We start from the raw sequence: 23,372 nt of genomic DNA, 5'->3' as shown, positions 1-23,372 counted from the left end.
TTGTAAAACTTATAAATATGTCCTGTAGGTTAAGTAATATTCAAAGCAACGTTCTAATTAAAAGGAAAGCTCAGTTATCTTGCAAGATAATATAAGGAAAGGCACATACATTGTAAACAAGATACACGGTAAAAATGAAAAAGACAGGCTGGATAGGAGAGGAATAAAATAAGATTTGGAAACCTGCTGTCTAAATGAACACAAATTGTGAGATTATGTCTCACTGAACAATAAAAATAACAAACCAGTGGCAAAGATGTAATAGAATTTCCTATGTACACCATTTTAATCTTAATATAATTTTCCCTAGTGCATCCACATTTATTGAACTACTACGACCATTTCTTTCTCACTCTGACAAAAGTTGCTGAGAGAATGTACTTTGATACAAATAATTTCCTGATTATGAACATGAAAACAGTCCAGAAATTGACCACAGTGTTTTGTTGTTATTAACTTTTTATTTTGTATTGGAGTATAGCCACTTAACAACGTTGTGGTAGTTTCAGACGAATAGCAAAGGGACTCAACCATACATATACATGCATCCATTCTCCCCCAAACCCTCCCTTGCATCCAGGCTACCACATAAGGGAGAGCAGAGTTCCATGTGGTATACAGTAGTAGGTCCTTGTTGGTTATACATTTTAAATATAGCAGTGACCATAGTGTTTTTTAAAAATGACAGGACGTCTGCTCAGGCCTGAAGCCTTAGGAGAATCACAAAACATCTGCCATTTCCTCAAGAAAGCAGAAGGAGAGTACAGAAAACCAACTTCCCCATTTCCTCCTGCATAAAGTAACTCCATACATTTGTTTCTTTTTTACTTAAAAAAAAAAAAATGCAGAGACGACTTCCATGACACCCTGATCTAGACTGATGGCCACCTTATGCGAAGAACTGATTCATGTGAAAAGACCCTGATGCTGGGAAAGACTGAAGGCGGGAGGAGAAGGGGACAACAGAGGATGAGATGGTTGGATGGCATCACCGGCTCAATGGACATGAGTTTGAGTAAACTCCGCGAGTTGGTGATGGACAGGGAGGCCTGGCATGCTCTAGTCCATGGGGTCATAAAGAGTTGGACATGACTGAGTGACTGAACTGAACTGAACCGATCTAGACTGTGCTAGACAGAAACAGGGCTGATGCTAGGGAAGAGCCATGGCCAGTAAATATTGAAGTGGCTTAAGGAAGAAGATCATTGGTGTGGCCTCAGTTTCTCAGTCTGCAAAATGGGGTGATAACACTTATCTCACCACTTCAAGCCTGATACATGAATGTTTAGTAAGTATTACTTGAATATGTATGTGAAGGCACAAACTGTACATATGTAAAAGATTCACTGGAGTGAAGCCATGAAGTCCAGAGGGGGCCCTACATCTCCTTCAGGCTTTACTGAGGAAGCTCAGTAAAATATCCAAGTCCAACCACCCTCACATAAATCTTAGACATTTCAAACACCAAGGTACAAACTATACCCTCCTTTGCTTCTGCTCATGTCAGTCAGTTAACTCACGTTTATTTCCTGGTTGTCATCAATGTTCTAATGGATCCTTAATTTTTAAAAATACCCAAAAGTAGAGACTATACCCTGCTCATTCTTTTGTTTTTAATGTGGTGTCACTATTATGCCAAAGCCTTTGACCGTGTAGGTCACAACAAACTGTGGAAAATTCTGAAAGAGATAGGAATACCAGATCACCTTACCTGCCTCCTGAGAAATCTGTATGTAGGTCAAAAAGCAACAGTTAGAACCGGACATGGAACAACAGACTGGTTCCAAATTGGGAAAGGAGTACGTCAAGCCTGTACATTGTCACCCTGCTTATTTAACCTATATTCAGAGTACATCATGCAAAATGCCAGGCTGGATGAAGCACAAGTTGGAATCAAGATTGCTGGGAGAAATATCAATAACCTCATATATAGATGACACCACCGTTATGGTAGAAAGCTAAGAGGAACTAAAGAGCCTCTTGATGAAAGTGAAAGGAGAGTGAAAAAGTTGGCTTAAAGCTCAACATTCAAAAAACTAAGATCATAGCATCCGGTCCCATCACTTCATGGCAAACATATGGGGAACAATGGAAACTGTGACAGACTTTATTTTTTGGGTTCCAAAATCACTGCAGATAGTGACTGCAGCCATGAAATTAAAAGACGCTTGCTCCTTGGAAGAAAAGCTATGACCAATATAGACAGCATATTAAAAAGCAGAGACATTACGTTACCAAAAAAGGTCCATCTAGTCAAAGCTATGGTTTTTCCAGTGGTCATGTATGGATGTGAGAGTTGGACTATAAAGAAAGCTGAGTGCCGAAGAATTGATGCTTTTGAACTATGGTGTTGGAGAAGACTCTTGAGAGTACTTTGGACTGAAAAGAGATTAAACCAGTCCATCCTAAAGGAAATCAGTCCTGAATATTCATTGGAAGGACTGATGCTGAAGCTGAAACTCCAATACTTTGGCCACCTGATATGAAGAACTGACTCATTGGGAAAGACCCTGATCCTGAGAAAGATTGAAGGCAGGAGGGGAAGAGGACAACAGAGGATGAGATGGTTGGATGGCATCAACGACTTGCGGAACATGAGTTTGAGCAAGCTCAGGGAGTTGGTGATATACAGGGAAGCCTAGCATGTTGCAGTCCATGGCGTCGCAGAGTCGGACACGACTGAGTGACTGAACTAACTAACTAATAGTGTAGAAATCCAATTGTTGTTAAATGACAATGCTCAAATACTTCTTTTGCTATTCGCATTCTGGTTTGTGTTATTAATTTACTATTTTCCAAAAGTTTATCAGGCAAGAGAGACATGTACTTGCTCATGCATAGCTATGTGCCAAACACATGAATCAATCAATTTTATTAAGTAGGTTATTAATTAACTCCTTTGGTGAATAGAATGTATAAAGATATAATGTGACTTTTTTAATGTGCCCTTTATTAATTTTTTAAATGCATCATCAGTTCTATCAAGTCTATTCATAAGTTTTCCAAATGTTCAAATACAATTTCAGATACTCTGCCAGTTCTTTTTCTTTTCAGCTCTGCAGAGCTCTCTCCTGAAGTTCTCTGATAATGTGACTAACTTTTAATTTTGATATCTATACTAGATTAAATAGTAGAAAGTTATGGACAGTGGACCTGCTAAGGCAAATAACAGTTCATGTAAACAAAAAAATAGATTCATAAACAAGCCTTCTTAAATTAAGCGATCTGTTAGAGCTGCAAATCATGAGCACACCCTGTTTATAAATTTTGCATTACTTTTTCTAGAAAAAAAAGTCTAAGGATTTAAATTGAAGCTACCAAGTCCATCTGATTTCTTAATACAAAAATCCATTGCAGTGGTTTTCTACTTTTTCAAAAGCCTCATTGATCAAATACAAATAGAGTAAAAGCCATCATTAAATAATTTCCAGGCACTACATATTCAGACTTCATGATCACAGATCAGCTGGTAACACACTGGTTACCAACGCAACTTGAGGATGTCTTCAGGATCACCAAAGCAGACTCCATTTCCGAGGGCAGAGAGTCCTTCTCCAGGTGAAATTACCCAGCTGTGTTTTCTACGGAGGTCCCTCCAGGCCATTGTTTCGGATGATCTTAGCATACTCCTTGGCTGATGTGTAAGGGACTCGGGGTCTTGCTGGATCTTCAGAATCAACGTGGAAGAGACCAAACCGGCTGCTATATCCCTGGTTCCACTCAAAGTTATCCAGGAGAGACCAGGCACAGTACACTTGAAGATTGACTTTGTCAAGTTGGATAGCTAAAATTACACAAACAAAAATGTACCAATTACTCAAAGATTTTATGGAAACATAGACAAAATCATTGATGACCAGTATGGGTGGGTAGCCTTCTCCTGCTGAAGATCACAGGGGAAACAGAAGAAGCCTTGTTTCAATCCTCTTTTCCAATTCCCTGTTTTAAACAAGCATGGGCTTCATTTAAGAAGTTAGATTACAATGCCTTGTTATTTGTCAGCTCCCCTTCATTATATGGGGGAGCTCTTTAATCTCTGAATTTCAGCCAAGTCCGAGTATATAAAAGATCCAATTTTTATTAAAAGTGTAAATAAATGAATAAAGAAATTGTGACACTAAAAAAAGTTTAATTACATAATTCTAAACATTTGGGGACTTCCCTGGTAGCACAGTGGATAAGAGACCACCTGCCAATGCAGCGGGCGCAGGTTCCATCCCTGGCACAGGAGGATTCCGCATGCTGGGAAGCAACGATTAATAAGCCCGTGTGCCACAACTACTGAGCCTGCCTTCGAGCCTGCTTGCTGCAGCTGGACAGGGCCTGGATAAAGCAACGAAGACCCAGTGTAGCAATAAATAAATAAATAAATAAATAAAATTAAATAATTTAAAAAAATATATAGTAACTTTAAAAAATTAAAATAAATATTTGGTGATTCATTCATTTTGAAATGCATTTTATTCATTCATCCATTTACTCAGTACATGTCTTTTCAATACCTACTATTTTTCAGATATGAAACACACATATACAGAGTTTCTCCTTAGTACCCTAGAACTGCACTCAGTAAAAACACTACTAGCTTCTAAATTCAACTCCAAGATAATCTAGAAAGCTCACTGATAAACTGGAAAAAAGTGATAACATAGCTGAGGAGGCCCCAGGTCTTACTTTGTGTCCTTATGACCAAATTAACGTATATTTTAAAATTCTGGAAGTAGAACCTCCAAAATGAAAAGGACCAGCACAGGGTTCTGGCCGTGCTTTTATCCCAGACTAAGAAGGTACAGAAATGTTAGGGCATTCTCTCTGCCCCATGTCTAAACTCAGAGTGGTGCCAAAGAAGTAGACCACCTCCGCTCCAAATGCACATATGTCCAAGCACAATATCCTACATAATTTCATCTGCGGATGCACCAGAGCCCATCCATGGACTCCGTAGTAAGATACCAAAGTGTGGAGAACATTCTAAGTACACTAATTTCTATCTTTTAGTCAGAGAATTAAGCTCATTTTTAATTGGCATCCTCTTAGGTTATATGAATCTTTGCATTGAGCATTTCCCTTTCTTAACACAATAACAAATAAACCTTATCTGTGGGATTCACTAATATTTGTTTTATGGTGCAGAAATTAAAGGGCAGGTTTTCTTTTTAAGATAGACATATTCCTAAATAAGTCTGGAGAAGGAAATGGCAACCCACTCCCAGTGTTCTTGCCTGGAGAATCCCACAGACAGAGGAGCCTGGCAGGCGCCAGTCTATGGGGTTGCAACAAGTTGGAGACGATTGAACTACTAACACAATTTCTTCCTAAATATGTTAGATGAAAATGAGTATTTATACAATAAATCAAATTTTAATTTTACCAGGGATTGCTTTCAACGCAAATGACTCCTCTAACTTCAGCAAAGTAAGATCTACCTCTAATTTTTCCTGTCGTATTTCTGTATTTTTCTGGTCTCTCGAAAGTACTATACCCATGAACATGTGTTGATCTCCAAATCTTAGAATTTTTTTCACTGTGGATATTCCATAGACAAATGGAATTGTTTTTACTATAGATATTCCTTTGACAAAAATTTTCTGACAGGTTAATTGATGCATAACCCCTTGTCCTTTATGCATGGAGGCATGCATGGGGCTTTACCTAGAGAGTGCCCTGTGAATGGCCTCAAGGCAGGAATTAAACCAAACTGGACAGATTCTTTTGCAATGAAGCATTGTAGGAAAATGAAATATGTACCATTCAAGCACATCAAGCTTTACAGGAATTAAAACATTTACTAGGTATTCCTTTTCCTTCTACCTGTCCACCTTGCCACATGTGTCTCCTCCCCTATCAGCCACAATCTGCAAAATACCAAATTTTTAAATATTCTTCTTATATTTAATTTCTGGATGGCATATATCTAAGAATTAAAATGATCAAAACCAAACACTAGGCAAGAATATAGCAATCTTTTTTGACTGCTTTATAATTCAATGTGGGGACATGTGAAAATCATCACTTTTTCTTTCTCACTTGCAGAACTACTGCTCAACAAGCCAGTCTGCCAGGTATGAATCCAGACAGTTTCTGAAAGCATGCACAGTCCCACCAATCACGTACAAAAGGATTGATTCATGTAGTAAACTGGGGGATAAAAATGATGCCCTGCCTGCTTGGACGGGAACAAAAAGGAAATCTTGACAATTTCATCATTATCTGCCAGGAGTTCCGCAGCAGGCACTAAACGGCCCAAGTGACACTGGGGGATGTCGCTGCGTTTTCATTGCAGGAACGCTCAGCTAGAGAATTACCTACTTAGGGCTGAGGAGCCACCCTGCTGGAATCCTTCTCATGGTGCTACCACTGGGAAAAATTACAAAACCGTACTGGAACCTGCATGCCTCTCCTGTTCCAATCTTCTCAAGAACAGAAAGAAACCATCCTCGCATTTCTTGTCACTGTGATTTATGAAGTCCCAAATCTATGCAGGAAAAATAACACTCCTGTGAATCCACTCTCTTTCTTTAAGCAGAGTTTCAGGCCAAGTAAACACAGACCAACAAGAACTGCAAATGAGTACCACGCACATGGGGGTGTGAACAGGACACCCACCCTGGAATAACCAGAGTTTGGTTTTGAACTAAAAGACCAGTAGGAAAGGTGTCACGGTCAGCAGGTTGAATATAAAAATGAAAGGATTTCTAATCTCATAGCATTGGAATGCTGTTGAGTCATTTACAGAGATGTGGATGGACGGGGAATGTGTCATACAGAGCGAAGGAAGTCAGAAAAAGAAAAACAAATATCATATATTAACACACATATATATAGAAGCTAGAAAAATGGTACAGGTGGACCTATTTGCAGGGCAGGAAAAGAGACACAGATGTAGAGAATGATAGGTGGACACCGGTGGTGGGGGGATGAGTTGGGAGATTGGGGTTGACGTATATGCACTGCCATGTATAAAACAGACAGCTAATGGGAACCTGCTGCATAGCGCAGGGAGCTCCGCTCGATGCTCTGTGATGAGCTAGATGGGTGCGATGTGGGGGAGGCTCAAGACGTAAGGGATATACGTATACATGTAGCTGATTCACTTCATTGTACAGCAGAAACCAACACAATATTGTAAAATAACTATACCCCAATTAAAAAAAGGTGCAAGGAAGAAAAATATCTAAGGTTGATTAATATATTATAGCCTCCGGCTGTTCTCATTACAACTCCAGTATTATAACATGCATACACACACGCGCGCGCACACACATGCACACATACACTCACTGCCCAGTGTTGGCCAAAATGAAAAGGTTGAGGAGGCAGTCCTTCACCAGACTGCTCTCTCTGCTGACACAACTTCAAGTTCAAAGTGTTCCCAAAACCCTGCTCAGTTTCAGTAATTTGCTACAAGAACTCTCTAGAACTCACAGAAACCTCTTATAGTCAAGGTTATGGTTTATTCAGCAAAGGATCCATATAAAATAAGGCAAAGGAAGAGGCACACAGATCAGAAACCGATGGGCTTCAAACAGAAAGTTTTCATTGTCTTTTTCCCTAGGAGTAAGGACAACTCGCCCTCTTGGTGCTCACATGTGACCATACACACAGCATTGCCAACCAGAGGCTCACCTGAGCTTCAGTGTCCAGAGTTTTCATTGTAACAGTGTTAACATATTGACATGATCGACTGATTGTTCATGCAAATGAACTCAGTACCCAGGTCGAGTGACACTGTGTGACCCAAAGCCCCCCACTCAGGCCCAGAGTCGGTCTTCTAGCGTGACTAGCCCTCACCCTAAACAAAGACATTCTGTCATATAGCAATAGATTTTTCACCCAGAAGCTGAGGACAAAAGGCAATCTACTCTTTGCCAAAAATCAAATTCTTTACTACACACACACACCTATTTTATTTATTTTTTTTCCATTTATTTTTATTAGTTGGAGGCTAATTATTTTACAATATTGTAGTGGTTTTTGTCATACATTGACATGAATCAGCCATGGATTTACATGTATTCCCCATCCCAATCCCCCCTCTCACCTCCCTCTCTACCCGATCCCTCTGGGTCTTCCCAGTGCACCAGGCCCGAGCACTTGTCTCATGCATCCAACCTGGGCTGGTGATCTGTTTCACCCTAGATAATATACATGTTTCGATGCTGTTCTCTCGAAACATCCCACCCTTGCCTTCTCCCACAGAGTCCAAAAGTCTGTTTGTACATCTGTGTCTCTTTTTCTGTTTTGCATATAGGGTTATCGTTACCATCTTTCTAAATTCCATACAAATGTGTTAGTATACTGTAATGGTCTTTATCTTTCTGGCTTACTTCACTCTGTATAATGGGCTCCAGTTTCATCCATCTCATTAGAACTGATTCAAACGAATTCTTTTTAATGGCTGAGTAATATTCCATAGTGTATATGTACCACAGCTTCCTTATCCATTCATCTGCTGATGGGCATCTAGGTTGCTTCCGTGTCCTGGCTATTATAAACAGTGCTGCAATGAACATTGGGGTGCACTTGTCTCTTTCAGATCTGGTTTCCTCAGACACACACCTATTTTAGAAGCTGACCATTTCATGGTATTGTGCAGATTCTTCTCAATTTACTGACCTAAGTGGTGTCATGATTATGCCTATGTATTACTGCTGTACAAAGCAGGGAGAATAGCAAGGAGAGATAAGAAAGCCTTCCTCAGTGATGAGTGCAAAGAAATAGAGTTAAACAACAGAATGGGAAAGTCTGGAGATCTCTTCAAAAAAATTAGAGATACCAAGGGAACATTTCATGCAAAGATGGGCACAATAAAGGGCAGAAATGGTAGGGACCTAACAGAAGCAGGAGATATTAAGAAGAGGTGGCAAGAATACACAGAAGAACTACACAAAAACGATCTTCATGACCCAGATAATCACAATGGTGTGGTCACCAACCTAGAACCAGATATTCTGGAATGCGAAGTCAAGTGGGCCTTAGGAAGCATCCTACCAATAAAGCTAGTGGAGGTGATGGAATTCCAGTTGAGCTATTTCAAATCCTAAATGATGATGCTGGTAAAGTGCTGCACTCAATATGCCAGCAAAATTGGAAAACGCAGCAGTGGCCACAGGACTGGAAAAGGTCAGTTTTCTTTCCAATCCCAAAGAAAGGCAATGCCAAAGAATGCTCAAACTACCACACAGTTGTACTCATCTCACATGCTAGTAAAGTAATGTTCAAAATTCTCCAAGCCAGGCTTCAACAGTACATGAACTGTGAACTTCCAGATGTGCAAGCTGAATTTAGAAAAGGCAGAGAAACCAAAGATCAAACTGCCAACATCTGCTGGATCATTGAGAAAGCAAGAGAGTTTCAGAAAAACATCTATTTCTGCTTTATTGACTACGCCAAAGCCTTTGACTGTGTGGATCACAACGAACTGTGGAAAATTCTGAAAGAGATGGGAATACCAGACCACCTGACCTGCCTCTTGAGAAACCTGTTTGCAGGTCAGGAAGCAACAGTTAGAACTGGACATGGAACAACAGACCAGTTCCAAATCAGGAAAGGAGTACGTCAAGGATGTATGCTGTCAGCCTGCTAATTTAACTTATATGCAGAATACATTATGAGAAATGCTGGGCTGGATGAAGCACAATCTGGAATCAAGATTGCCGGGAGAAATATCAATAACCTCAGATGTGCAGATGATATCACTTTTATGGCAGAAAGTGAAGAAGAACTAAAAGCCTCTTGATGAAAGTGAAAGAGGAGAGTGAAAAAGTTGGCTAAAAACTCAACATCCAAAAAACTAAGATCATGGCATCTGGTCCCATCACTTCATGGCAAACAGATGGGGAAACAGTGGAAACAGTGACAGACTATTTTGGAGGGCTCCAAAATCACTGCAGATGGTGATTGCAGCCATGAAATTAAAAGACGCTTGCTCCTTGGAAGAAAAGTTATGACCGACCTAGACAGCATATTAAAAAGCAGAGACATTACTTTACCAACAAAGGTCCATCTAGACAAAGCTATGGTTTTTCCGGTAGTCATGAATGGATGTGAGAGTTGGACTATAAAGAAAGCTGAGCACCAAAGAATGGATGCTTTTGAACTGGTGTTGGAGAAGACTCTTGAGAGTCCCTTGGACTGCAAGGAGATCCAACCAGTCCATCCTAAAGAAGATCAGTCCTGGGTGTTCATTGGCAGGACTGTTGCTGAAGCTGAAACTCCAATACTTTGGCCACCTGATGGGAAGAACTAGCTCACTGGAAAAGACCCTGATGCTGGGAAAGATTGAAGGCAAGAGGAGAAGAGGACGACAGAGGATGAGATGGTTGGATGGCATCACCAACTCGATGGACATGAGTCTGAGTAAACTCCGGGAGTTGGTGATGGACAGGGAGGCCTGGCGTGCTGCCATTCATGGGGTCGCAAAGAGTCAGACACGACTGAGCGACTGAACTGAACTGCTGCTGTTGCCGTTGAGTCGCTAAATCGTGTCCAACTCTTTGCGACCCCATGGGCTGTAGCTCGCCAGGCTCCTCTGTCCAGGGGATTTCCCAGACAAGAATACTGGAGTGGGTTGCCATTTCCTTCTGCAGAGGATCTTCCCAATGCAGGGATAGAACCTGGGTCTCCTGCGTTGGCAAGGCAGGCTCTTCTACCTGCTGGGCCACCTGGGAAGCCCATGCTTGTGTATCTCATGTTACAAAGGGCTAGAAAGCAGGCACTCAGAATCAATGGGATTTAGTTCCCCACAGTTTATAAAGAGATAATCTTTGTTTTCAAGATTGCCAAAGACTTCTATAAGACATCCATGAATGTGACACAGCTATTAAGCTACAAAACAAACCAATCGACAGACCCAAGCTGCCAGGAAAAGAATCGTGGACAGGTCCACAACAGTGCAAAAGACAGCAACTTCACAGGGAAAAAGAAGAGAGATAAAGCCCAAAAATGGATGAGAAGAAAAAATTATAGGCTTCTAAATTTTCATGTGTCAAGTAACAGAAGACCACGCTACCCAATAAAGTAGTGAAAATAACTAAACATGCTGGATAAATTTTTTTAAACAAATCTTCCAAACAGTGGAAAGCTGACAGTTTCACAGGGACTTAGCAGGACAAAGCAGGAAGTGAGAACTGAGATTGGTGGGCATGGCAGCTACTTTTCCATGATGAAATTTTCCAATCTTAGAAAATCAGAAACTTTTTCTCTTTTCTGGAGTGAGAATAGGTGTCAAAGAACTGTAGTTTGAGAACTCACACACAGAAAGCAAAGATCCCAAAAGACTAAAACTTCAGGATAAGGGTGAGCCAGAAGGAAACTGATCACTGGAAAATCACAAGTCACCTGGTGGTTCAGAAAATGTCAAGCAATATGACTGATGTCCTTATAAGAAGAGAGAGTCACCGGGGTGCATGACCACAAAGGAAAAACCAGAGAGGACACGGTGAGAAAGCACTTATCCAAAAGCCAAACAGAGAACTCAAGAAAAGTCAAACCTGCTGATATCTGAATTTTGGACTTCCAGCTTCCAGAACTGTGTGAAAACAAATTTCTGTTGTTTAAGGCACCCAGTCTGTAGCATTTTGTTACAGCAGCCCTTAGCAAACTAATATAGGTTGAGGATGGAGAATTTCTGTTCTTAATAAATTCCCTGAGTGATTTTTATATTTAATCAAGTTTGAGGCTCATAAACCTAGGATAAGCTCTGATGGGCAACTATAATTTTTGAAACCCAGCTCCCAACCCCAGAGCCATTCTCTAGAGGCAAATAAGTGTTGGACAATCTCCATCAGCCCCTCTCCTCAACAGTCATAGCTGCAGGAGCTCTATACAGAGACACAACCATGTGAGGGCCATAGCTTTCAGACATGGAGGACCACTGTGAGACTGAGGGGAAGATGCAGCATGCTTAGGAGCATCAGATGCCTTTTCATCCCACTGCTTAGTCCATACCGAACCTTATCCCAGCAGATCGTGGGAAACCATCTCAATTCACCACATGGGATGGGCTGATTGGATGCTCATACAAAAGATGTGTGCATCCAAAGCCCATGAGTGTGTCTTTATTTGGAAAAAAGGGCCTTTGCAAATGTAAATGAAGGAGCTCAAGATGAGATCATCATGCATAATGTGTCTGTGCATGCTCAGTCATGTCTGACTCTGCAACCCCATGGATTGTGCCCTGCCAGGCGCCTCTGTCCATGGAATTTTCCAGGCAAGAATACGGACGTGGGTTGCCACTTCCTATTCCAGGAGATCTTGCCAACTCAGGGATCGAACCCGTGTCTCCTGACTCTCCTGTATTTGCAGGTGGATTCCTTCCACTGAGCCACCTGGGAAGCCTCTATCATGCATAATGGTGAGTCCTAAATACAGTGACAAGTGCCCTTAAAAGAGAAAGAGAGGAGTTATACAAGGAAAAAGGCAAGGTGAAGAGAGGCAGAGACTGGAGGGATCTCCTGCAAGCCAAGGAACGCCAAGGCAGCCACCAGTAGAGAAGCTGGTAGAGCGGCTTGTACCCAGGGCTTTCCCAGGTGGCACTGGTGGTAACGAATCTGCCTGCCAATGCAGAAGTATGGTACGGATTCTCCCTCAGAACCTCCAGAAGTTGCTGATCTTACTGATAAACCTTCGCTTCAGACTTCTGGCCTCCAGACCTCTGAGAGAAGACATTTACGCTGTTTAAGCCACCAAGTTTGTAGTAATTTGTTTCAGCAGCCACAGCAAACAGACACACCAGACTCTCTGGGGTAGATGCCAACTGGATTCCAAGTCCCAAACCACCCACCTGATTCTGCTGAGTGCTTGTGAGAATCCCTCTCAAGGCCCACAAAACTGGAGAGAGTAAGCCTTCCCGGGACACAATTCAAAGCAGATTTTCTGGCATTTGTCCCATACACGAACTTTGAAAATGTGTCTCTCAGAGTCTGGTGGATATGCACCACAGCTCTACAACTGGTGGACAGCTTTAGCTGTTAAACAGTTCCTGAGAGAACTGGCACGCCAGCCGTTTCCCCTTTCTTTAAAAAAAATAAAATAAAACAACATCAGGAAGATCTAAACATAGAAAATGCATAATAAGCCCTCCCCTCCCACCCCTGACAACTCCAGGTGAGTACCAGTGGCCAGACAGCATCTGTGAAAATGCCCAAATAATCCTGAAGCTGGAGGCCCCACCTACACATGGGAACTCTTCAAAGCAAAAACTATGACTCTCTGAAAAAACAGTCTTTGAAAAGCAAAGGCTAATTTATAAATATTTTATAGGAAGATGACAGTTAACCAGAAATGAGCTTAAAGATTTCTTAATTATCTGCATTGCTCCTATCACTTCGATTAGATTAGGGTGGGGGGTGGAAGTAAATAGCAAGCAGATGAAAGGTATCTTATAAAGCTGTATTTTTATTTAATTATAAAGTTGATGGGCGGATAGGTGCACATTTGGAGTCACCTTCTGTAGTTCCTCCATCAATATTACTTTTACAGTTACCTCCGCTACACTACGTAAATTCTTATAAGAACCAAAGTTCTCAGCACATAAAACTGTCTTCTATCAGAAAAGCTGCCTTCCATGTCCGACTCCCTCCCTTTCTCTCTTCCTTCCTTCTTTTCTTTCCTTCTGGGACTTACTTTCCCTTTCTGTAAAATGAGGATTATTTATAGCATTTTCTTCCAAGGATTGTGGTGGGTATTAAATCAATATAAAGCTCTATGTATAATGCCTAGTTTATAGTAAATACTCAATATAGACTACTTTTTGGTACTGTTATTCTTGTTATTTCTCTCAGAGTCTGGAAAGGCAATGAATGAAATCTGTTTTTTCTCTTCCTTCCATCTGTCTCCAAACAGCTTTCAGAGCATGTAGAGTCAGCACAAAACTGTTCAATGCTGAGAACCAGAGAAAGCAGGGCATCAAGGGAAGTGCGGCATCTGGGGCAGGGCTTGTGCCTGGTGGAAAGGGTCAGTTGTGGGTCAAGAAAAATAAATCACTGAAGACAGGGGCCTTAGGGTGAGGCTGCCAGAAACACTGGATGTTGCTGAAGCCTCCCTGCATCAGTACACTTGGAGGTGGGAACAGCATCACTTTAGGTTTCAGGGATCCACATCCATCCTTGGGGCTTCCTCAGTGGCTCAGTGGTAAAGAACCCACCTGCCAATGCAGGAGCCACAGGAGATGCGGGTTCGATCCTGGGTTGGGAAGATCCCATGGAGTCGGAAATGGCAACCCACTCCAGTATTCTTGCCTGGACAATCCCATGGACAGAGGAGCCTAGTGGGCTGCAGTCTGTGGGGCTCTAAGAGTCAGACCCAACTTAGTGATTAAACAGCAACAACACATCCATCCCACATTTATTCAATAAATATATATTGTGTTAGGAATTGGGACCATAAGTGTGAACAAAATAATCAGCCTCTCTTTTTAAAGAGCTTAACAGCCTATATGGAAGACATATCTTAATCAAATTACCACCCTGTGAGCCTTTAATTACAATCTGTGAAAAGCATTATGAAAGGAAAGACGTGGGAACTACGGGAAAGAACAGCATATTAGCTAACATTTATTGAGCACTTGGGTACCACTGTAAGGGTTTCGGGTCTGCATTAATTCACTTAATCTTTACAGTAAACCTGTGAGTTAGATGGATATCACCATTTTCTTCATTTTACAGAGAAGGGAAGTCATGCACAGAGATGTTTGGTAACCTTTGCAAAATTCAAATATCAAGTAACTAGGGGAGTTAAGACTGGAGCTCAGGCAGGTCTACTGATGGAGCCATGACACTGTACTGAGTCTTTGCTTGTTTTGTTTAAAATTCCAAGTTTCTTTTTTTAAAATTTTTAAATTTGTATATACAGTTTAAAGGTTACTTTCCATTTACAGATGTTACAAAATACTGGCTCTATTCCCCACGTTGTACAATACCTCCTGGAGCCTATCTCACACCCAGTAGTTTGTACCTCCCACTCCCCCACTCTTATACTGCCCACCCCTCACCACAGCTCAGCACTAATTTGTTCCCTATATTTCTGTGAGTCTTGTTTCTTTTTTGTTATATTCATTGGCTTGTTGCAGTATTAGATTCTACATATAAATAGTAGTATATAGTATTTGTCTCTGTCTGAATTATTTCACTTAGTATAATGCCCTCCAAGTCTATCCACATTGCTGTAAATGGCAAAATTTCATTCTTTCTTATGGCTAAGTAGTATTCCATTGTGTATGTGTGTGTGTGTGTATTATCTACCACATCTTCTCTATCCATTCCTCTCTATCCATTCATCAATTAATGGACACTAGATTGATTCCATCCTTTGGTAATTCTTTGACAATTGTAAATAATGTTGCTATGACCATTGGGGTGCGTGTATCTTTTCAAATGAGTGATTTTGGTTTTTTGTGATATATACCCAGGAGTGGAATTGCTGGGTCATATGGCAGCAAGAATGTAGATAGAAGGGAACACTCTTTCACTGTTTGAGGGAATGTATCATGGTGCAGCCACTGTGGAAAACAGTATGGAGGTTTCTCAGAAAACTAAACATAGAACTACTATCCTAAGTCTTGACAATATGCTATAGTGGAAAGATCTTAGTCAGGAAGGGTGGGAGAAAAGGACAGAGGGAAATGGAAACAGTTTCTTGGAATGAACTAGAGCTGAGAGCTCAAAGACTAGCCAGACTTATCAAATGCTACCAGCCAGGTTCTTTCTTACTCGTAAGTAAGAGAAGCTGACCTTGACTGACAAAGCAAGAAAGAGGTGAAGCGGCAGTTGAGCGGCTTAGGAGTGGCGGCCGAGAGGACACACCCCACGTCCAAGGTAAGAGCAGCAGCTTCGTTTTCCTGGAGCAGCTGTGAAGAGATACCCCACATCTAAGGTACGAGAAACCCAAGGAAGATGGTAGGCCCTGAGAGAGGGCATCAGAGGGCAGACAGAAAACTAGCCAATCTGATCACAGGACCACAGTCTTGTCTAACTCAATGAAACTAAGCCATGCCATGTGGGGCCACCCAGGACGGATGGGTCATGGGGCAGAGGTCTGACAGAATGTGGTCCACTGGAGAAGGGACTGGCAAACCACTTCAGTATTCTTGCCTTGAGAACCCCATCAACAGTATGAAAAGGCAAAAAGATAGGACACTGAAAGATGAACTCCCCAGGTCAGTAGGTGCCCAATATGCTACTGGAGATCAGTGGAGAAATAACTCCAGAAAGAATGAAAGGATGGAGCCAAAGCAAAAATAACACCCAGTTGTGGATGTGACTGGTGATAGAAGCAAAGTCCTATGCTGTAAAGAGCAATATTGCATAAAAACCTGGAATGTCAGGTCCATGAATCAAGGCAAATTGGAAGTGGTCAAACAGGAGATGGCAAGAGTGAATATGGACATTATAGGAATCAGCGAACTAAAATGGACTGGAATGGGTGAATTTAACTCAGATGACCATTTTATCTACTACTGTGGGCAGGAATCCCTTAGAAGAAATGGAGTAGCCATTATAGTCAACAAAAGAGTCCGAAATGCAGTACTTGGATGCAATCTCAAAAATGACAGAATGATCTCTGTTCATTTCCAAGGCAAACCTGTGGCTCTAGAGGTAGAAAAATAGGTAAATAAAAAATGATAAAACTGACTGTGACAGCAAAAGAAAAAATGTATCATTTTGCTCTAAAACGGATTCAGGGCTTTAGAATTATAATTTGTCAATCCTTTCTTAAATCCACAAAATATAGAGCATCTACTCTATACAAGTTACTATTTTAGGCAGAGTGATTCTCACTGGGGGTTGGGAGGAGGAATCTAATGCAGACCTTCGCCCTGGAGGTGAAGTAGAAGAGCAAAGACCCCATTAATCTCTCTGCTATGTGCATTCACTCAACACCATTCATTTCCCTTTTATAACATGAATAAGACACGGATATAACTATTTGTTCAGTGCTGTCTTCTACTGCAGACTCAGAGCTCCATGAGGGCAGGCAGCACATAGATTTTATATTCCCAAAACCTAGCACAGTGGCTGGCGAAGGATCATCTTCTAGTGAGTATCACTTAAATGAGTGAATGACTACAAATAGATATAGAACACTGAACAAAATGTTTGCAAGGTAAGAGTAGACAAAAGGTCATTCTCAAGAGGGCAAGAGTATCTTCTTGACCAAGATGACAAATTTCAACTCCAAATTCAACTTGTCCAAATAAAGAGGAAGACATATCTCCTTACAATCTGATCAACTCATTGGGCATTTTATATGCTGAAATATTTTTCTATGATCACTTGACTTCAGGAACATGTCTCTTGTCAGTTACTGGTATTCCTATACCTATACAATACACGTTGAATAAATTATACTTAAGTGAAGTCGCTCAGTTGTGTCCGACTCTTTGTGACCCCATGGACGGTAGCCTACAAGGATCTTCCGTCCATGGGTTTTCCAGGCAAGAGTACTGGAGTGGGTTGTCATTTCCTTCTCCAAGGGATCTTCCCTACCCAGGGGTCAAACCCGGGTCTCCCGCATTGTAGGCAGATGCTTTACCGTCTGAGCCACCAGGGAAGTCAAATTATACTAAGTACCCTTTAAAAGGGCTTCCCTGGGGCTCAGTTGTAAAGAATCCACCTGCCAATGCAGGAGATGCGATTTCAATCCCTGGGTCAGGAGCATCCTCTGGAGGAGGAAATGGCAAGTCACTCCAGTATTCTTGCCTGAAGAACTCCATGGACAGAGGAGTCTAGCATGCTATAGTCCATGGGGTCGCTAAAGAGTCAAATACAGCTTAGCAACTAAACAACAACTCCTTAAAATGCCATTCTCAGAGGAGTTAATATCTCCTTTTGTTAATGACAAAAGAAAAGAAAGTAAGCATTAGCCATCTCCTCACCACAATAATACTACAAAAACATTTCAAGTGCTTGCATTTGCTGACCCCTGTAATTGCACAGAGTTGAGAGATACAGGAAAGTGAGCAACAGAGAGTTGGGAAGACAGAACAGTGACATGTCTTTAAAATACTACCATGTACGTTTTCATATTGGCATCAAGTTCAAGCTCAGGTGGGTACACCTCACCCAGACTGCCTGCCGTGGCCTACTGCACAAGTCTCGCTAGTCTGCTTTTTAAGGACAAGGAAGGACACTGCTTGGTGATGTGGCCACAAGCTGTTCAGGGAAGAGACTTTGGTCAGCACATTTCAGCTCCTGAGCAGGGCTGGGTTCATTTCAGAGAGCCACATAAAATAAATAATCATGCAAAAGCAGATTCGTTCTGATAGGGCTCTGACAGCTGCTCCGAGAGGTGGGTGCTTGCGAGCCCATCTTTCAACAATGAACTGACCCAAAGATCCAGGAAAGCTCCAGACAGGACCATATGGCCTGGAATAAAAACATATTTCAAACTCTGTTTATTATGCATATCTTTCAAAGGTTCACTACTCTGTGATGAAACATTGCACCTGCAAGGCTTTAATAAGCTTCCCTCGCAAGTACAATTATAAAACCCAGGAACCTGAAGAATTTGTCTTCTCTTGCACCTAGCCATGTACTGCCCACCAATGACTGGTCTCATTCTTTTTAATTATATAGGTTTGCAGTATTTTATAAGCTGTGATCAATACTTATTCAGAAAATAAAACTTCTTATAGAGCTCGGAGTGAGAGCCTTGAAATATCTCTCTTTAAATTTTGGGGACTGCAACATTACTGTCCATAGAGCCCTCTAGTCTGCCTGAAAAGAAAAGCAGCAGTTTAATCATGCACAGGAGAGCATATGACATGAATTGAGGTGGGGCTTCCTTCACCAGCAATGGCCAGGGCAGAGGAGACATGAACAGTTTCTCTTCACAAAATGAGCCCTGTGATTCCACATTGGATCCAAACATTTGAGAAGTCCAGCTTGTTCATTATTCACTCAACAAATATCGACTGAGCAGCTCTTATGTGTCAGAATCCAGGTCAGGTATAGAGATTCAAAGATCAACAGTACATAGTTTCTGCCCTCAAGAAATAATGGGGCTTCCCTGGTGGTCCAGTGATTAAGAATCTGCCTGCCAATGCATGGGACACAGGTTCGATCCCTGGTCTGGGAAGATTCCACATGCCATCGAGAGACTAAGCCCATGTGCCATAACTACTGAGCCTATACTCCAGAGCCTTAGCTCTGCAACAAGAGAAGCCACTGCAATGAGAAGCCAAGGCACCACAAGACAGTAGCCCCTGCTCACCACAACTGGAGGAAGCCCATGCTCAGCAGTGAAGACCCAGCACAGCCAGAAATAAATACATAAATTAAAAAAAAAAAAGAAAGAAATGTGGTATTATTGGGAAGAGAGATCCAAAAAGAACTGGCTAGAGAATATGAAGAAACACTGGTAGGATAAACCAAAAATCCACATGAAATTCAGAACTTTCTTATTCCTCTACCCTAAAATAGTACACTTGAGACATTTTAGGATTTTAGAAATGGATTTCATGTAAGATGGCTTAGCCTAATCATTTTGCAGAGTGTTAGCATGGCTGCATCTTTCTAAGATCGTATCTTATTCCCCTTGAACCCATGGGGAATTATATCACTGGATTTACATCATAGAAGTATTATATCATACAAACATCAGTGTGAAGAATGTAGGACCAATAGTGGTAGATGATACAAATACTTCACTATAAGATTGTGTGGTAGACCTGGAGACATATGAAAAGAAGTAACTGTGTCTTCCTAGAGGTGTGATGATGCCATCAGTACATGAGCTTCTTGGATCAGGGGTTATTACTTCATGAACTTCCCTCATAGCTCAATTGGTAAAGAATCCGCCTGCAATGCAGGAGCTCCTGGTGAGAGAAATACACAAAAGGAGGAAGGGAGGGAGGATGAGAATAAAGGATAAAGGAGGCAAAGAGAAAAGGAAGAGACAAGAGGAAGGGAGGGAAAGAGGGAAGGAGTCAGGAGGGCAGTAATAAACATTTACTTTCTACAATCAATAACATCTCTAAACTGCTTTTATCTCCAGACTCTCAAGAATGATTCACAAATATGTAGCCAGGACATTAGCTTTCAAGCCTTTTCAGAATCAAGGAGAAGAGCAAAGGATTACCAAAGATGACACCTGATACTGTCTAGACACACACGAAAAGGAACAGCTATGATTTATTGCTAAAAACCATCCCGTTCACAACAATTCTTAAAGACTGATGCTATTCTGTCCATTATATGGACACAGAAAATGAATCTCAAAGAAAGTAAACATGTTCAAGGTGATCAAGACAACGGGTAACAGAGAAAGGATTAAAACCCAGCTATCTGCCTCCAAAATTCATGTTCTTCCCCATATCCTGTCCTGCCTTCTTCCTGATTCATCTTAATGAACATTCACATCCCTGCTTAGGAAGGTATCCATTTTTTCTCCATTTTACCTATGCTTTGAAAGACTGCTGATCAAAGCCGTGTAGGTGGCCATAACAGATGAAGTGTCAAAGGAACTCTGGACAGGTGCCTGATACCAAGCATGTGACTGGCAAGGACCAGTCTAACCAGTATCTCTTCATTTGACCTTGCTGTCTCTCGAGTATCAGTTAAACTTCTCTGGTTCTGAGTATTTAAAAAAAAAATAGTCCTAAGAAACATCAGCAGAAACAGAGAGAGTAGAGCATGTGCACTGGGAATGGAAAACCTTTAATTTTACTGTGAACTGCATGGCAAAGAAAATCATCAAACCAAGAGAGATGGGGTCAACAGATTTTTGTTTTTCTCAAGCTTATGCCAGAATTCTACAAGTATTTTAACTCCATTTTTTCTCTTGATGATGCTTTTGTTTAGATGATAATAAGTCCACTCTTATATTAGCTACTTCCCTGAGATCAAGAAAACCTATAGACCATCTCTTTCACCTAAACTTTCATTGACTACCTCTAAGAGAAATTTTCTTGAATGAAGGATGGGGTGAATTCACTTGCATTTGGAGCTAATAAGACAGTAGTAATTCTCGCTGAAGCTGAAACTCCACTACTTTGGCCACCTCATGCGAAGAGTTGACTCATTGGAAAAGACCCTGATGCTGGGAGGGATTGGGGGCAGGAGGAGAAGGGGACGACGGAGGATGAGATGGCTGGATGGCATCACCAACTCGATGGGCATGAGTTTGAGTAAACTCTGGGAGTTGGTGATGGACAGGGAGGCCTGGCGTGCTGCAGTTCATGGGGTCGCAAAGAGTCGGACACGACTGAGCGACTGAACTGAACTGAATTCCCGCTTACTGAATACTGAGCACACTTTTAAAGTTTTATATGCATATTTAATTTACTCTTCCCAACAACACCATTATATAAGGTGGACACTCGTTATTCCCACTTTACAAAACAAGAAAAATGACGTAAGGATGCTGTGTCATTTGCCCCAAGGTCATGCATCTGATAATACACGTCAAGGATGACCTTTGTAAATCTCTGGCAGAGTGAAGTGGATAGCAACTTGGAGATGATTCTTGAAGGACAACTACATCATCTTATTTTCATTGGGCATAATATTTATTCTTTCATTCAAATTCTTTCAATTTATTGTTGTTGTTGTTTTTCTCAAGCCAATGGAATACAGAAACAAATACGATGAAATACTAATCCTCAAGTGTTTCTCTTTCTTTGAAGGAAGAGAAATACGTAAAGGAGTAATTGGGATAGACGCAATCAGGGCAAACACTGGGCATGGTGGGGGCACAAAAGAGGAACTGTTAACTCAAGGCATCAGCAACACGATGTCAGATAAGGTTTCTTTAGACTAGCTGATGCTAGAATGAATAACCTTGAAGGGCAGATAGAATATAATGGGGAGGAAAAGGCCAGAAAGCACAAGAAAAAGACAAGGACACATTCTGGGGAACTGTATCTAATTCGATGTGGCACAAGGCATCAATAAAGACAAAAGGGCAAGAGTGACCCGGGGGAGTATGTAAAAAGTATGTAAAAAGCCATGTCTTGAGAGCACTTGCTCGCCATGCTAACAAATTGGAATTTTATGCTGAAAGCAATGAGAAACCACCAGGGATTTTAAAGTAGGAGAATGGGAAGAATGAATTGCACTTTAGGACAATCATTCTGGTAGTAGACCAAAGACGGGAGTCTGGGAGGCCAGGGAGGCGGCTGCTAAAGCCTTCTATTTGAGGAAATTGCAATGGCTCAGAGGGAGGGGCACGATACTAGAGATATTAAGAAAGAATCAAATCTTTCAGTCAATTCATTAAGATGAAGGGTTTAATATGACTCCCAGTTCTATAGCTCTGTCAATTGGATTTAAGAAAGAAAGAGAATTTGGGACTTCCCTGATGGTCCAGCTGTTAAGACTCCTCGCTTCCAATGCAGGGCGGATGGATTCAACCCCTGGTCGGGGAACTAAGATTCTATATGCACTGAACCTTGCAAGTAAAGCAAGTGAATTGTATGGTATATGAATTATAACTCAATTTTTTTAAAAAGAAAGAATTTAAGAGAAGAATCAGGTTTGGAGAATTAAACATTATAATGCACCTGAGGCTCTACAGTATAAAATAAAACTGACGATAGTGTTTTATCATTTCTTTAAACAACCCTATGAGGTTGGTCTTATCCATCCTCATCTCAGATGAGAGCTCTGAACAGAGAGATCAAGTGACTTGCTCAAGTTCCCACAAATAGCAGAGGGAAGAACTAGAAGTTTAACCCTTTCTAAATCTCATTTTCTCTCCACTACGAAGTCTGATTCATGCAATAATAGTAGCAAAATAATAATGACAATAGGGAATGTATGTTGAATGCCCAGGCCTTCTTCTGAGAATTTCATATTTAATTTTTAAATTTTTTTAACTTCATATTTAATATTTAACTTCATAACTCATTTAATTCCCATGACAATTCCACCCAGTAGGTATTACTGTTAGCTCCATTTTATTTTTATTTTTTTCAATTTTTAGTTTGTATTGGTATATAGCCAATTCACAATGTTATGATAGTTTCAGATCAACAGTGAAGGGACTTAGTCACACTTATGCATTCTCCCTAAACTTCCCACCCATCCAGACTGCCACATAACACTGAGCAGAGTCCATGTGCTACTCCATTTTATAGCTGAAGCAAATAAGGCACGAAGAAGTGTCAGCAACAAGTGGTATCAATTGGGACCAAAATCTGCCTGTTGCCATCTCCCCCATGGACGGGTCTCGTGCCACAGCGAACAGAACTAGACAGCAGTAAGTCAGCGACCATCTTCGTGTTCCTCAGCAGAAGCCATGGTTTTCTCAAAGCCTGTGAACTAGGAGAAAATCCAGACACAGGTCCTCATTGTTTAAATCCACATATGAAAGTTGACAGCCATCGCCCCACTCCCTCTGCCACCAATTTCTTGAGTCGGCCAGCACAAATA

General features: G+C 41.3%; 1 protein-coding gene across 2 annotated transcripts in view; it reads right to left on the bottom strand.

Moving 5' to 3' along the window:
- Positions 1-486: 486 nt before the first annotated feature.
- Positions 487-23,372, bottom strand: part of LOC133071919 (cytosolic beta-glucosidase) — a 124,829-nt gene continuing 101,943 nt past the window's right edge. For both annotated transcript variants that reach the window (XM_061164774.1, XM_061164775.1), the window contains one exon: positions 487-3,784. In XM_061164774.1, coding sequence (XP_061020757.1) covers positions 3,582-3,784 — 203 coding nt within the window. In that variant the 3' untranslated portion in view covers positions 487-3,581. The remainder of the gene's footprint in view (positions 3,785-23,372) is intronic.

The sequence above is a fragment of the Dama dama genome, chromosome 17 (genome assembly GCF_033118175.1).
Source record: "Dama dama isolate Ldn47 chromosome 17, ASM3311817v1, whole genome shotgun sequence".
NCBI classification, from domain to species: domain Eukaryota; kingdom Metazoa; phylum Chordata; class Mammalia; order Artiodactyla; family Cervidae; genus Dama; species Dama dama.
This window is presented reverse-complemented; position numbering and strand designations above follow the sequence as displayed.